The sequence below is a fragment of the Anarhichas minor genome, unplaced genomic scaffold (genome assembly GCF_050575085.1).
Source record: "Anarhichas minor isolate MPS153535 unplaced genomic scaffold, ASM5057508v1 ptg000026l, whole genome shotgun sequence".
Classification (NCBI taxonomy): domain Eukaryota; kingdom Metazoa; phylum Chordata; class Actinopteri; order Perciformes; family Anarhichadidae; genus Anarhichas; species Anarhichas minor.
This window is the reverse complement of record NW_027466472.1, coordinates 9,290,350-9,306,943: the sequence shown is the minus strand read 5'-3', so window position 1 is coordinate 9,306,943 and position 16,594 is coordinate 9,290,350. Positions and strand designations below refer to the sequence as shown.

The 16,594-nt window shown below is 41.0% G+C and overlaps 1 protein-coding gene across 1 annotated transcript; it reads right to left on the bottom strand.

The window, feature by feature from the left end:
- Window positions 1-1,002: 1,002 nt before the first annotated feature.
- Window positions 1,003-15,508, bottom strand: LOC142959244 (BICD family-like cargo adapter 1). Its single transcript, XM_076100475.1, has 10 exons — window positions 14,782-15,508; window positions 12,976-13,191; window positions 7,650-7,769; window positions 6,528-6,674; window positions 5,832-6,014; window positions 4,337-4,501; window positions 3,681-3,758; window positions 3,219-3,331; window positions 2,543-2,663; window positions 1,003-2,016 (listed from the first exon to the last, which is right to left on the bottom strand). Exons 1-10 carry the CDS (start codon window positions 15,025-15,027, stop codon window positions 1,771-1,773), a joined length of 1,635 nt encoding a protein of 544 aa, XP_075956590.1. The 5' UTR covers window positions 15,028-15,508; the 3' UTR covers window positions 1,003-1,770.
- Window positions 15,509-16,594: the final 1,086 nt, after the last annotated feature.

The following is a 16,594-nucleotide window of genomic DNA, read 5'->3' as shown; positions in this document are numbered from 1 at the left end:
ATGGACGAGGAAAAAAAATGCACGTTTTCAACAAAATATTATTAATAATATATCGATTTGCAAGCCCTTGTATTCAGAACTCAATAAGTGTAATTTGTTGAGAACAAAATTTTTCTCTTTTTTCTCTTTAATGTGAGACTGCGCTGGCTGTGTGAGGTCAGTTGACCGCTTCATCATGTGTGCCGACCGTCAGCAGAGGGCAGCAACAGACTGCATCTCTCACTCCTGTGTGTATGAAGCTGTAGTTTGTATGTACTTGGACAAAGACTTTAAAAATAAATAAATAATGCATATACATATATACACACACACACACAAATGGTTGAATTTAAAGCTGTTACAATAGTTAAATAGATACTGAAAGGCCCTCTGACTAATCTTCGGCCTTAGTTACAGGTTTTACTTAAATTGCCTTTTAATTAATAATCTTTTGACATACACCCCGTTTAATCATTTTCTCTGATTCTTTTAATAAAAACGTTTGATGGTGCCAGTGTCTCCTCAGTATTTGCATTGGAATATGGGTTACAATGACCTAATGCACTACATACATACTACACAGTTAATGGATTGGCTCCCTGCCTGACCTTTCAATTCCCTGCACACCTGGGTCATTCAGGTGAACAATAATTAAACCTCTTCTTTTAACAATAACTGGATTGACATTGTCCATCTGTTCTTGCTCCCTTTCAATTTTATTCCAGCCAAGTGGATTTCTCTTTCATTCTCATTACTGTAACTTGAAATGTCTTCAGTTTTTTTTTTTTTCATACTCGCCTTCTTCCTGCTGCTTCTTTCAAACTCATCTACGTCCATCTTTCCTTGTACCTCACACAAGGTAAATACACTCGTTTTCAATTTGTGTATTTGTCACACAATCTCAGTTCATGGTTATCCTGGGGCCAGTGCTGCATTTTGATATTGTAAAGTAACTCTTTGTATTGTAACTCTCTAAATTGAAGACATTTTTAATCTAAACATTAACACTCAAAACCTATAAGGATAATTTGATGTTTTTATGAAATGATTCCAGATGTGGTCATTCAGACAGTTCAGGGAACAACCCAGTTTGTACTGAGCAGCTTTAATTTTGAACATCGAGTCACAGAACATACATGTGTCAGCTATACACAGATCCATACCACACCGAGAAATCCTTCACAGAACAAAAACTAATTTGTAAAAAATAACAGCTATCTCAGTGTACACAAAGACGTACAGTGTTTCTTGTACAATGAACATTTTCACATATTTAGCTTTTGAGCAAAGCCAACACATAACGTCTCACATCAAACTTGGTATGCTAAGTCACAGTTCAGCACGATCACAAATGCACTGTTTGATCGTTTATTTCCTGACAGTACTTCTCTCTCACTCTTTGATCTGTGACATTAAATGATCTGAACAAATACTCTCCATTGATCTACACCTACCATATATAGTCTCAGACATAAAGACATTCACAACATTATGAAATAAGGCACAATATTTACAGTCTCACGCAAACCCTCGAATGTAATTGTGAAAAATTAGTGTTGTCACAATTTAGGTTTTAGGAAGGCTCAGCCTCCCAATGAAATGTGTACGATTAAGGGCCAATTTGACAAGTCTTTGTCCGCAGTGGCTCTGTTGTTCATCGCTGAATTCCAAGTGTCTTTATGGCTTATTTTCACCACACACATGATGTACTGGAAGCTGCACTTGTGACTTCCCTCTGACCCATCCTCCTGGTACATCCTCTCCTCAGCACTCAGGAGGTGGGTATAGCACTCACTGTCCATTGTTTGCCCCTTTCCCCCGTCTTAACCAGTCCCTCCAGGGGGATTGAGTTTTGCCCTGATTAGCGTCTGAACTCCAGGTGGAGGAGGAGGAGGAGGAGGGCTGGTGTGACCAGGTGGAGGCCGTCTTGCTGGGCCTGCGGAAGAAGGACATGCCGTTGGAGGTGGACTTCTTCTGAGGATGCTCCATCTGCTGCTGGGACCTGAGCTGCTGGTTGATGATGATCTGGATGTCGTCCTGAGGAAAGGTGGGGAGGAAGAGATAATCAGTCTGAGGAGCAGTGACTCAACAATATCGACACCGCCCTTATATCATTCAGACTCACTATATGCAGTACAGTTATATGACTGTATCAATTATATACACTTCTGTTTTCAGCCAACATCAAAATATTATCTGCATTATCTTCAACCAAACGCTAGAGATCATAACCTCCAGCAGATGGCTCTTCTCTGCGTAGTGCATCAGCAGCAGAAGGACTCGGTGACAGAAACACCTGCTGCTCATATTCTTCCAAACTGGTAGAGCTGAGAGAGATATGGCTGCGTCTGTCCCTGACCTCCCTCCTGTCTTTTCAAACTATCACTAAAACTTTAGTTTGATGCCGATCTTAAAGATTTTCATTATTTTTCATTAAGCAGGAGATGTGCTAAAAGATTCCAAGGCCGTTTGGGACAAAGAGACAGCATGAGAGATGGTTTGAGGTGCAGTAGACTGAATGCGATGGACAAAAACGCTCTACAGAGAGAAAAAGGGATCTCACCTGCCAGGCCTCCAGCTCCTGTGACAGCTCCAGTTTACGTTGGATGGCTTCTAATAACTGGTTGTTGAGAGACATCATGTCGTTTTTACTTCTCAGCAACTCGCCCTCCATCAGGTTTTTCCTACCAAGAAATGATGAAACCTCTTTAGTCACATCACGGTCGTATACAAGAATATATTCAAACTCATAACTATGGCTGCAAGAGAAGCTTTCTATAAGAAAACCATGAATTGTGTCTCTCTTTTTGTTGTGCAAACAGTGCTCAAAGTGAGCTCTTTTCTGTCCTTTCCATATCAAATTATCTTGGCAATCACAATCATGCAGCGCCAGCAAGTTTAGTTTTAAAGCTTTTGGGGTGTTATCGATAGTAATAATAATGGTCCAAAATGATATTGCTTGGTTTTAAGTAAAAATACTTTTACAGATTTTCTTGAGGGAAGACCCCAAACCCAATACCTCCTCGTATCTTTTATTCACTGTAGAAATTCAGAATGTAATAGTGATTGCTGATACAGATGCCACATACTGGCACTTGTTTCTATTCCCCTTCAAGCACTGTTTGCAACACATGTAATCACCCAAGATTTGCAGAATTATTCTATCAAATATAACAGCTGTTCTTGTTAAACAAACGCTGTCAAGGGAGAATATTGAGGGGAAAAAACAAGGTCCTCACTTGGCTATGGCTTCATCTCGGTCTCTGATGGCCTGTTGGACGACTTCAGCCTGTTCCTGCACATCCTGCAGCTTCTGTTTCAGGTCAGCGTTTTCCTGCTGCAGCTGGACGTTCTAGAGGAAGAAGACATTAACTGTGTTCAGACCACTGTGTGAAACGTACTGCATATATCCCCTCTTTATATGTAACAAAGGCTGCGTTGTTGCACTGAAATGTTACATTATACCGAATAAAGTTTAATCTTTTGATTCCTCTGGAGCTTACAAAGAGCTAAAGAAAGATTGTTGCAAAAGTGATAAAATAACAGAAATGCTCTAAAATGTCACTGAATCTGTCTACGACACTAAGATGGATTACAGTGACAGCAGCAAGGTCTGCAATGATGCAAACAAAACCTAAAACAATGGGCCGCTATGTGCGCTGCTCCTCTCTGACAGACGTGTTCGTTCATCACTGGGTTACCTGATCTCTCAGCTCCTGTGCTGCGCTCGGATTCCCACACTGATCGCCCGTCCTGTCGACAAAAGCTCGATTCAGCTCCTTGAACAGAGACATTAACAAAGAGATCAGGTGTCGGCCGTGCATTTCACAGAGATTTACACCAAAAAGGAGCTTCTGTTGTGTTGGCCTATTTGCAAGGTGCTCCTATGGAGGAATGGGGTGGGCGGGAATATTTAGTTACACTGGTAAATTCCTGTTGTCTGAACGCCATGACACACAACTGGACAATTGTAAATGCTTGCTTGTGGCAAATAGATGCTCAACAAAGCAGCAATTGAGATATCAATTGCAACAATTAATTGGCATCCATTGCATAAACAAGGACACACACACTTCCTAAGAATGGTTCAGTGTGACGACACTACGGTGCTTCTAACAGCCACCAGGGGGATAGAGAGGCCAACCATGAATTAATTGATGAAAGTGGTATATAAGGAGACTAATGTCTACATAATTTGACCTCTAATAACAAAGTAGCAAAGTCATTCCACTTTCAGGTTTGTTGCATTTTTCTGGATCATAAAAAGCCACAGTGTCCTACTTTGATTTAAAAGAACACGGTCAGCCTTTTGTTTTGCGTTTCCTCTCCTGCACCACTTGCTCATTCTGTGGCTCACCTGAGGGCTGGATGTCAGTGCCAGGGTTTGGGCCACTCCCTTCAGCATATGCAGCATCGCGTGCAGGTCTTCCTGTTGATCCACGACCTCTGACCTCCCTGAGCCGTTCAGTTTCTGGGTCAGCGGGAGCAGTAACTGAAGGATGGACCCCATTTCTTGTGTAATCTAAGTGGAACAGAAGAGGAGGCATGTTAAATATGTGTTGATTAATGATTAACTGTCTGTGTATACAAGTGTTGAGTTACTCTCACTTGTCATAAGAGGCTGCTACTGTGTATCTGGAATACATTAAAAGAGCCAACGTGTTTGAATGAAAAGTAAGCCTCAAAAACGTGGTATTTCTCTCCCCCTTTTCCTTTTAGCGTGATACTTCTTGAGTGAGATCAGTTATTTACACACTGGGAGGTGCAAGCATTACCTCATGACTTTATTTAACTTCCATGAGTCATATATGTCACATGATTGATACCGATCTCATGATAACTCAACAAAGACATCTTGAGGCTGATCTTCATGCAGTAAAAAAGATGATCACATGATTTCCTATGATGCGTTAAAAGACTCTGGCGTAATCGTGCGCTGAAAGCAGAAAACTCTCTGTGGCCGTGACAAACAGGAAACGTAGTGAATGACTCATGAGTGCAGTTATACATCACATTTTCCTGCTGGAACTAAACAATAACAGTAGACACCCAGAGAGTGAGCATTCGAAGACTTGGCTTCATGGTCAGTCCGTCTTCCTGTTCTCTCTCTCAGACATAATTCAAAGCAACAAGTCTCATCTAATGTTTCTTTGTGGCGTTTTCACTTTGAAAATAAGGACCTTCACACCTCCTCCTGTCTGTTCTCATGTCAAGTCACACTGTGCGAGAGAACTTGTTCTTCTCGCTGCAATAATATTTACACAGGTTTCATAAAATTTTACTTTTAGATGTTTCTTTCTGCTGACACTTTTCTGTTATCTCACTGTACAAGTCTTCCAGTAAAGACATTCTTTAATATTCCTGTTTCCAGTCATCACAGGAAAACAATTTCCCCTGAAAACACGTGACTCAATGTTGGCAGGACTACAGTACAACGAGCCCACAACTAACACTTGCCGACCACAGAATAAAAAGAAAGTATAAAAACTAGCTAAACTTGTAGCTAAACTACTCTGGTGTGATTTACAGTACTGTGCTTGATTTACAGCGTCTCTGCCTCGTCGTTCAGGCTGGTTGTGTCATTCAGATAAACTGAGTATTTCCTACTTCTGGGCATAGACTTACTTTTGTTTTGCACCGTTACTCTGCAGCATTCGTGGTAACTGTGTTATAAGAACAATTTGAAACTACACTCATTTACTGAGAGCTTTTATGTGTAAAGGGTCGGTGTTGAGTTCCCCTTTACCATTTTTTAATCTTAATTCCCTGACAGCCAAATCTTTCTACCGTTCCGGCTTGCAGGTTTAAAACACCGTAGTCCGACGGTGCTGGAGAGTAATCTGCTTTAGTACCTCTTCTTTGCTGACTCCTAGCCCTGCCGTCTCCAGGCTGCTCTCCAGCTCGGACAGCAGGGAGGCGTCTCCTTGGCTCCTGCCTTCCTGCAGGGACACCTCCTCCTGAAGCTCCTCCACCTGGACCTGCAGCTGCTGTGAGCGACCCCGCGCAGCCTCCACCTCCTGCAACGCCCCGGCTAGCTGAAAACACAAGGAGGCGTGTGAACACACACACACACACACACACACGAACATGGAGACCACACCTGCAGGCACAAACATGGATCTAAAGTAAGCAACAACTACAACAACTGATAGAGATGGAGATAAGACATTATGAATCTTCCCATCACATCGATGATAAACAGAGAGATGAATATGATAATGCAAACACACCTTTACCCAAAGACATATGTGCTTTTTTTAAAAATCCGTCGTGAGACTTTTTACTACCAACGTTCAGTGAGAGAGAAATCCTGACGTGCCAGATTCCAGCCTGCAGCCCAACATGAAAGTAAATAAACACGAGAGGAATCCAGCTTTGCGAGTGACAGTGACAATGACGGGGATGAGGTGATTGTCTAGCAATGCTCTACACAATCCCACCGAAACCCAGGCCGGCGGGCTGGGAGCAGAAAACCCCTTTGTTATTGAAGGCCCTTTCATTCATACACCAACCGCACTGAGCCGTTTGGTGTTGCCTCGTCTATGTACCTGTTGGCTGTGCTGCTGGTTGAGTTGGTCATGCAGAGCCAGGCGTGTGTGTAAAGAGGCCAAACTCGCCCTCAGCTCAGTGTTTTCTTGACACACACTCTCCAAACGCTCCTCCAGCACCTGCTCCTTCTGGGTGAGACGCAGCACCTAAAGACACAAACACGCATCATAAATGGGATTTAAAAAAAAGTTATTTCTTCTCGGAAAAGAAAACTAACTCCCACTACGCCCTTGCCTCACACCGTATCAAATCAAATGATATATGTGTTTGGAGAGGTACCAAGAATATTTGGAAGTTTTTTCTCTTGACTTTACTTTCCCTGAAAAAACAAAACATTGTTGTGGGAATGTTCCTTAGTTACTCTTCTCTGGAAATCAGTAACTAAAAGTGTTAAAGGGTGGTTGCATAATAAATTATCAGAATCTCCCTGACTGTTTATTAGGAGACAGCTGGCCTCTTCCACCACAAGGTATATCCACACAAGAATTCAGACTTGCATTAGCTTTTGAAGGATGGTTCTCAGACAAAGCTCGACTTTGCTAAATGAGTAAAATTAATGACGATATTGCCTTTTTTTTAATCTATAATCGAAAGGACCAATAATTATCAAGTTCTCATTTTTTTAAATTAATATAAAGTAAGAAACATGACAGGAAGTAAAAATGAAATGCCTCAATTTTGTTGTATTAGGTTGTATCTTTTCTTTGTACCCTTTTCTGTTCATTTTATTTCTACCGTGTCCTTTATGTGTACAGATGTGTACTATTGTACACTATTGTACACTATTTTACTTCATGTTCATGTTTTACTTTGAAATTTTGTCTTGTGTTGAATTATGTTCTTCATGTATTGGACGACACACAACAAAATGTTCCTCTCTATGTGACACTAAATACATGAACATGCAGCAGCTGGCAACACAATCAAGACTTTTGACAGGAAATGTAATAAGAAAACACACACAGACACGCTGGTGTGTTCTGGTCATCCTGTTTGTGTGAGTACATGATGCTCTCAAGTCTGGAAACATTGTACTTGATCACCCTTTTCACATTTAGGATTAGCTTTGGTTTGGTTGCAGCATTTAGAGGTACATATCCAGTAAACGGCCCGGTAGCTACCTGCTCCCTCATCGCACTGATCAGCTCCTCGTCCTGCGGCCGGTTGTGGCTTCCTTTTTGTTGGAGCTCCTGTTTCAGAGCCTGCAACTCACTGGACATGGCTCTCTCCACCTCCATGGCCTACACAATCAAAAACACACCAGAGAGAAAACATAAGACACATGAGATTCACAAATAGAGTGAAAGAAAAGCTGGCTTTTGAATCTGCAGGTAAGCCTTCTTTGTGCATTTTGTTTACTCAAAGTTCACTCAGAAAAGTGGAATCATGCATTTTTAGCTGCCGACTTGAAACTCCAAAACAAAGCTTGCCTGCGGGATGAACTTTAAGAGAATTGAGACCACATTCTTGAATCTTAAAATAGCCAAATATATAGCAGGAATAAATCCTGTAATCTGCACCCAGATGAGTAGAAGCACAACATGATACCTCACTGAAAGGTGGGGATTAGGTGACTAAAATTGAACATGTGTTTTGTATGTTTTTTGCAGCGGGCCATGCAGCACAAGGAGAATGATAGAAGTTTGTTTTTGTATTGCCTTTAGAAGAACTGCTCATGGTTACAATATTCCCAGTTTGGGAACCCAGTGACCTCGAGTGGGGTCTAAAGATAAAATAGGAAGGGTCACAAGATGATTAAAGGGGTAAGAAAGGCAAAACTATGTTTATTTTTTACCATTTTAAATTTTTGCTTAATAATAAATATAATAATTTCTAAATACATTTTCAGCTCTTAATGTATTTAAAACTATTTAAGAGGGAAACAATATTATTTGTAGAACAGCTCATAACTCACGTTCACACAGTAAGACCATAACCTGCAATAAAGGGGTCACATGTACATATTGACCGGTTTGTATCACAAATACAAATGCAAATACAAGGAGCACGCAGCAACACGATGCACAATCCTGCCGATGGTTTCACTCTAATCAACTGATTGACAACTGTCAGGGCAATGAATGAGGTGTGCCAGCTATCAAACTTGCGTATAAACAAAGTAGGATTTTAAATAAGAATAAAAATCTTTCCTGAGGATGGAAATACATCTCAAATTCCATTTTTCTTAAGAGGTCAAAAGCCAAAAGAGCTGGAAACCACAAACAAACAGCAACACGACTCTTGTGATCACTCATCCGTGAAAATATCAGAAATGATTAACCAATCATTGACAAACCACGTGTCATATTAAGTGTTAAACAATGATTTCTATGTTTTGTCATCAGATACTTTCTCAACACGTATCTCTCAAACACAAGAATTTGAGAAATGAAGAGAATAAAATGAAGGGATCGAGTGATGAACACCGACCCATCGCTCTCCCAATCCCCCCCCCCACCCTCCCGTCCTGGTCCGAGACCCTCAGTTCCCCTTACTCAGCAGTTTGGTGGGCCCCTGTCAGGTTCCATCACCGCCACATAATACGAGATTAAAGGCCGGCCTCTGCAGCAGATGGAGCAGAGGGCATCTTGGTTGTGTCTGTGACATCATCACGCCACATTAGACAACAATGTGGCGGAGGATAAACTTGGACATCATGAGGGGGAAGCAGAGGGGGCCAGCTTGTGTGTACGTGTTTGTAGGAGTGTACAGAGGAAGTGAGGCAGGCGCGAGTCTAAAATTAGTGTGTGTGTGTGTGAGAGACAAGAGTAAAACCGGCACTAATGGACAAAAACAAAACATGGCATGCAGACACACTATGATGAGGAGGGGGGGGACATTAAAGATGAACGTTTGTGTCCGTGAGTCGTCATTACCGCTGCCTCGTCAACACGGGCCCCTTCTCCACAAAAGAGGCAGCGACCCACTGAGAATCACCAAAACAGGAGTGGAACAGGGACGCTCCATTTGGTAGAGACACAAAGATGATATCCCCTAACATGGCCCCCCAAAGCTTCAGGCCTCCCCCGATCCAAACGCTGAGGTATCTAACAGCTGACCCCAGTTACAGCCTAGCCCCTCGGGGAGCACACAGAAAAGATGGCTTTCCCCTGGGATGATGGGATACAAGGGGCGCCATCAGAGGAGCAAATGAAAGATTTATATCTTTCTCTTTTTGTCCATGAGCTGCGTGACGCCGGTAGAAGGAGCAGAGGTCACGGGGGCTCGCCTCAATTCAAACATCTCCTTTTACAATAACGCAAATCTCACAGCAAGAGGTTTGTCACAGTCGTTCAATAACACACGCTGATCCAAGGCCAGGGAAGGTGATCGTGTGACATTGGGTGGAAAGCAGGAGGTAAAAAGGTATATAAATATTTAATTTACACCCTTGTTGTTAAAAAGGGGCCAAATACTTGGCCAGCAATGAATCATTTTTTTAAATTATCAATAAATCAGCTAATTCTTGTTTCAATAAAAATGACTCATTTAGAAATTAAATCTAAAAATCTAATATCAGAGCTGCAACAATTAGTCGACAAAAAACTGATCATTTAACAACTATTTTAATGATGAAATATTCATTTTTTAAGCACAAATTACTTATACTAGCTAGTTCCAGCCTCTCAGATGTGATGGTTTGATGCTTTTGAGTGACACATGATAGTAAACTAAATATCTTTGTTGGTTGGACAAACCAGATATTTGAAACCACTTCACTGTGGGCTTGTGGAAAACAGGCAAGTTACACTATTTTCTTGACAAAATTAGTAATCAAGAAAAACGTTGGCAAGCATAAATTTGCAATAAGACTAATGGTAATACTGAATTTACCTCCAAGGATATGTTATTGAATTATTTTCCCAAGAAACGGTGAATATCGTCAACATTTCCAGCTTATCATCCAATGATCACACTCCCTCTCCAGTAGATATTTATTTATATGATGTTAGGCTGTGGACCAGTTTCTTGCACAAGAGTCAAACTAAATTAGCAAAATGTGCTAATCAAATTTTTCATTCCTTCAGAGTAAATAATGTCATGAATTTGAGATTATATACATTTACTTTTTTCAACCTTCAGTGAGTAGATTAAAGAATTAACAAAAACATGCATCAGACACAAGACAAACTCATTAATGCTCGACTTCAGTGTGCCCACAATGTGTGTCAGCTGCAGGAATGATATGCACTGATAAGGAAAACACTCTGACCTCACTTAACATCTACTTTCCTCAACTGCTGTCTCAACAAGTCAGCACTGAACCATGTGACAAACTGGCACACGTCAACATTGTCTTTAAATGCAGCCGCTTCCTCAAATGCACCAGGATGAAGAGTCATAGCAAACCTTTCCTCTCGCATCGGAGCTTTGCTGTTGCTTGTAAACATTAAGAATCCTTCCTCGCTCAGGTTTCTGTGGTGCGATAACACGGACTCCCTCCTCCAGATTCCTGTCATGCTTTGGTTACACTTTCACAATTAGGATATAGTGTTTCAAGCTCTCTGTAACCTGCATCAGCTCCATTATATGTACACTCACGATCTGTGAGACGCATAATTACTGGATCCAACATGGTCTTCTGGTCCCAAATGTGAATATTTGCTGATTTTCTTAGTCTTTGATCACAGCATAATAAATATCTATAATAGTTTTGTGTTATTAGCCAGATAAAGATGGCATATCGGGCATTTTTTTTCACTATATTCTGCCATTTTACTGAGCAACCGATCAATAAATTCATTGAGAAGATAATCAACAGATTAAGGACACAGAACTAAATCCCCTGTTCCAGTCGTAACTGTGGGAGCGTCTGAACAAACACACACACACAGAAATACACACACACACACACACACACACACACAACTCACCACGGCAGAAACAGCACCCTTCACAACGTCTGGTAAAGACACGTCAGACATGGAGCTTCTTCTTCCTTCAACACATTCGCTCTCTCTTCTGACTTTTTACAACCAAAGAGAGTCCAGAGTGAAACATGTCTGATGCCAAATAAAACATTTCCTCCACTTCCCTCTCCCCGATCAGCCCAAACAGATAGCACTTTTTTTTTAAAATCTAAATTAACTTCTAGGGAGTCTGTTTTCCTCAGCAAGTGCTTCAGCCCGGCTGCAGAGGGGGGGGGAGACAATCATAGTTCCTTATTCTGCGGACCTTGACTCATGGGAGGGCTGTACACGGTTGTTTGGATTCATTTTTAACTTGCGTTCAGGTTTGTTGCTCATTTTGAAGCAGCACAAGGAAGCGCTTTACCGAGTAATCGGCCGTGTGTGACGGAACACGTCACGACGACTGTAATGTTTCGTAAAAACATTCCTTATTTTCGCAGTCTGGAAAAATACTGAAAAAAGGTGTCCAGCTGTGGGATCCAATCAGCTCCTCCATGTTAACTGATAAGAGGCAGTAAAATACTGTGTCGCCGGTTTGATTTTCCACCCAGTGTGCGCTCAAGAACACTGCTGATCATAAATGTTTGAACACATACAGCTGATAATGATATGAATCAGCCGTTATTTTGTCCATTACGTCACACCTGTACCTAAGCACCTTGTTAAAAGTTAACTTCATGTTACTGAATAAACTGGATCTGGGTAAATAGATTATACTGTTCTCATGCAGGACAGAAATGGAGGATTATTTTCATAACCTATTAATCTAATAAACGTATTATTAATATTACATGTCAGAAAATAGTGAAAATTGCACAATTCAGTAAAGCCCAAGGTGAAGTCTTCAAATATCTTGTTCTGTTCAACCAACAGTCAAAAACTCAAAGATGTTCAGTTTACAATGATATTAAAAACTGAAAAGCTGGGGAAAGTGCATGTTTGGCATTTTTGCTCATGAAACTAAACAAATAATTAAATTAACAAACATGCATCTTCCAGATCTTTTCTACTTTTCTTCCTCCCTCTGTCCTGGATCTAAAATCAAACCATGGGATTAACTTTCCCTCCCCTTCTGGTTTACATGTCGTTTACATTCTGCACCACAACAGCCCGGATCATTTGCCTGCAGCCAACAGCTGTGTTTCATAGCTACTGACTAACCAACTTCTGTCTCTGCTGCTCAGATGGAAACTCTCCCTTTTTTTTTTTTATCAACGCCTGTGTCAGTGAGCATTTTTGTCACGGCCTTGTTCCGAGTCTGATTGCAGAGTTTGCAGAGTCAGACTGATACCCGAGCGGTTTGCAGAGAACATTGAGTTTCATTGTGAGGATCGGGTGACAGCTCATCTTATCTAGTTTGACTCAAGAGGGCCAGCAGCTCAGGTGTTTGTTTCACAGAGGCTCAGTCACCTGTCGCAGCCAGGGAGCTTCTTTGAACCAAAGTCTACAGTTCTATCGCCTCTAGTTCAGACAGAATACCATTAAAAACCACACAGTATCTACAACCACAGGCCTTTGATCCAGGTATGGGACTCACAGTGTTGAGCTGCTCCCTGAGTCGCTGTGTGAGCTCGCTGTGCTCCAGCTGGGCTCGACTCTTGTCCCTCTCGGCCTCGCTGAGGGCCCGGGTGAGCCGCTCCACCTGGGCGCTCAGCTCCCTCACATCCCTCTCCAGGTCCAACACCTGGCTCTCCCACTGGGACTGGCAGCCATCCAGCTTCAACCGCAGCCCATGCCTGCCCTGCTCCAGCTCCTGCACAGGGAGGGGGGGGGGAAGAAGTAACGTCAATCCATGAGAACAGGTGATTCAACAAGGCTGTTTACACTAACCATAGGTTTGAAATTCTCCTTATCAGCAACAGGATGTTACAATGATAACGTGTGGTTTGAAACGGGCTCATTCAGAGCTGTGAAGAATCATGGGAAATGTATAACAGCTGGAATCTGAATGAATGACATCTGTTTTTTCATATATTCCATTAGGCCTGAACCTATAAGTCAATTAATCGATCAATCGGTCATCAGAAAATGAGTCCACTACTTTGATAATTGAGTAATATCTCGAGGCATCATTCTTTTCCTTTGTCTTAAGTGGTAAAAATAGACTAGTAGCGGATTATGATGTATGAAAATAATCGTTAGTGGCAGCCTTATATTCCATTCAAGTATATCTATTCATTAAACTATCTCTCCAGCATATTCGATCAGTTTAAAGGCAGATACGTCTTTATTGCACTTTGCAAATTACGGATTGAAGTCATAGTCACACATGATGAGATTGAACATCTGAATCATCAGCATTCAGCCTGAGGAAAGCAACGAGGCCGTGACGTAGTCTGTCGCAACCACTCAGGTGTGTGATGCTGTGCAGCTTCACTACAAATACAAACTTGTTGACAACTTCCGTTCACCTGCCGTCTCTCGCTTCATTGCTTTTAGATTTGTTGTCTTGAAGACATTCATTCAATTTGGAGAATCCTCTCTGAGGCTCCCTGCTGACACCCTATAACTGCAGTTTGCTGCGTGTATTAAGTTAACTGCTGATGTTTCGGGAGGAGTTCGTGTCATACTAGTTTGATTCCTCAGCAGCAGGTTGACAATTTCTTCCACAAGCTGTGAAGATCGCTTGCCTGACAAACATTTCAGTAGAGACATTTCTCTGGGCTAGAAATACTTTTGTAGTCAGTGGAACAAAACAAAACAGAGAGAGAGAGAACAATGAGAGCACGGAGACATGGACCTGATCAAAGGGAAGTTTAGTAAAGCAACAATTTCACATGGAACATTTCTGCCTGTTTACATGACAGCTACATTTACAGTGGATTCCCTATGAATATATAATACATTGATTTACAATGTATTTTGGAATATATTGAATTACTGCTGTAGATACAGTACGATTACTATTGTTTCTCACCCCACCAATGTGTATTTCCTCAATTATTTGATCAAATGATGCTCTCTATTATCAAAATTAAGTGTTTAAAGTTGTCATTTGGACATATATAACAATAAAGAAACAGCCAATTAGGTGTATTTCAGATACATTTATATAATAAAAACAAGCTTATGATCTATGGTCTGTATATTTTGTGAAATCCTATTACTTTATATACTGGATTCTTTCTATTCGTAAAGTTGCTCTATAGTCTGGTACAAATTATTTTTAAAAGTTGGAAGCGTCGTTATTGGCTTTTATTAAATCAGGAAACATTCCACTCACTTCAAATATTAGCAGCAACCACGTTTGTCAAATCTTTGATAACCACATATTTCACCAGAAAGCTTTCACATTTTACATTAAAAGCATTTGAACTGTTAAATAAAAGCAGATTCATTTTACCTCCAGCTTGTCTGCGTACTCTTCATGAAGTTTGTCGCTCCGCTCTTTCAGCTGACGGTTTTCCAGGAGCAACGCGTTGCCCAGCTGGGCCGCCAAAATAACCTCTTCCTCCTTTTGTTTCAAAGCAGCCACAAGTTCATCGGGCTCTTGATAATCGGTCATTTCCTCCGCTCCGTAGTCGAAGTAGAAATCCTCCTCCAGGTCCATTTTCTTGGACTTGAAGCTCCATTCACCAAACCGATCCATAACCGACAGGTGACTCAAACAAACACACACCTCCGGAATAGATGTCGTTTTTAAACACACAGAGAAGACGCAGAAACACGTTGACGCAGTGCCGCGCGCGTGTCAAGAAGTTGTCCGTCCATTACACCAGGGTGCTCTTTCGGTGTGGATGTGTGTGGCGCTTTGAGGTTTGGGTTCCACGGCGTCGGTAGGCTGCTCCGTCTGTCACCAGCACATGACTTGTGCGTCTCTAGAGGGATGTGGCTTCACCTGAGCAACTGTTGCCAAACAGACTGACACCTGTCCTCGCGCTCACTGGTTTGTAGTGGAAAATTACCACAAAGCATGGAAACACCTGTGTGAAGAGTGGTGGAAGAAGTATTTTTTTTTTTTTTTCATTCAGTAAAAGTAGCAGCAGCACTGTGTAAAATTACTCTGTTACAAAGTCTACAAAGTATTAACATAAAAACATACTAAAGTACAAGTAGTAGAGAATTGTTCATTTCAGAATTATGTATATTCTATTAATAGATCATAATAATGCATATATTAATGTATGTATCACTTTAAGTTGATAACGGTGGAGCTCATTGTAATTACTTATATACTGCTGTGTAGCTTAATCCATAATAATCTATCATATCTTTTTTGTTGATGATGTTTTGTATAAATATTCTGAATCTGTAACGTAACAAGTAACTAAATGTATGAAATAAATGTAGTGGGGTACAAAGTACAATATTTTCCTCAGAAAGTAGTGAAGTGGAAGCTTAAAGTAGCAGAATTACTTGAGTAGAGTACAAGTGCCTCAAAATTGTTCCACAGTACTTGAGTGAACGTATTCCCTTACGTTCCACCACTGGATGTGCTGAAATCCAACAAATTCTACTTTATTCAAGGTGTTTAGTTTGTTGACCAAATTCTACACATCACCACCGTGTATTACCTCAAAAATACCCGAGCATTGGATCAACACCTCGCTGGTGTAGTATAAAATATACAATATAAGAATAAAGTAAAAGTAAATGTTTCACCAACTATTCAAAAATATGTGGAACATCTAATTGTCCAGTCATTAGAATATTTTCTAATATCCATTGTCTTTCTAATTCTGAATATATTAAACAGTTTCTAAATGGATTTTGAAGAAAATTGATCATATAACGATGTATATATATTAATATTGTATGGTAAAATTTCAACAAAACCCACTCCTAATCAACTCTTAATCATCTGATAAGATATATTGAATCATTTTTAAATTAGTGATACATTTCATATCTGCATGATCTTCACTGCACATATAACCAAAAACATGTTTTGGATGCCCAGAATATATAATACTCAGGCCTATTGATGATATTTTGAAGTATGGCAGTGAATATGACTGTGAGGGAATCACTGTTTCATTCATCCATCCACCTAACAAGTGCTCAACAAGTCCACCGAGAGGGGAGTGTCTGGCTGCTTTGTCTGGCTGCTTGCGCAGAGGTGAAAGGTCAGCACCCCGCAAGGTTTCATGGAGCAGAGGGCAGTGTCGGGGGAATAAAAGACGCAGCATCCTGATGCATGGCAGGGCCTTTGTTGT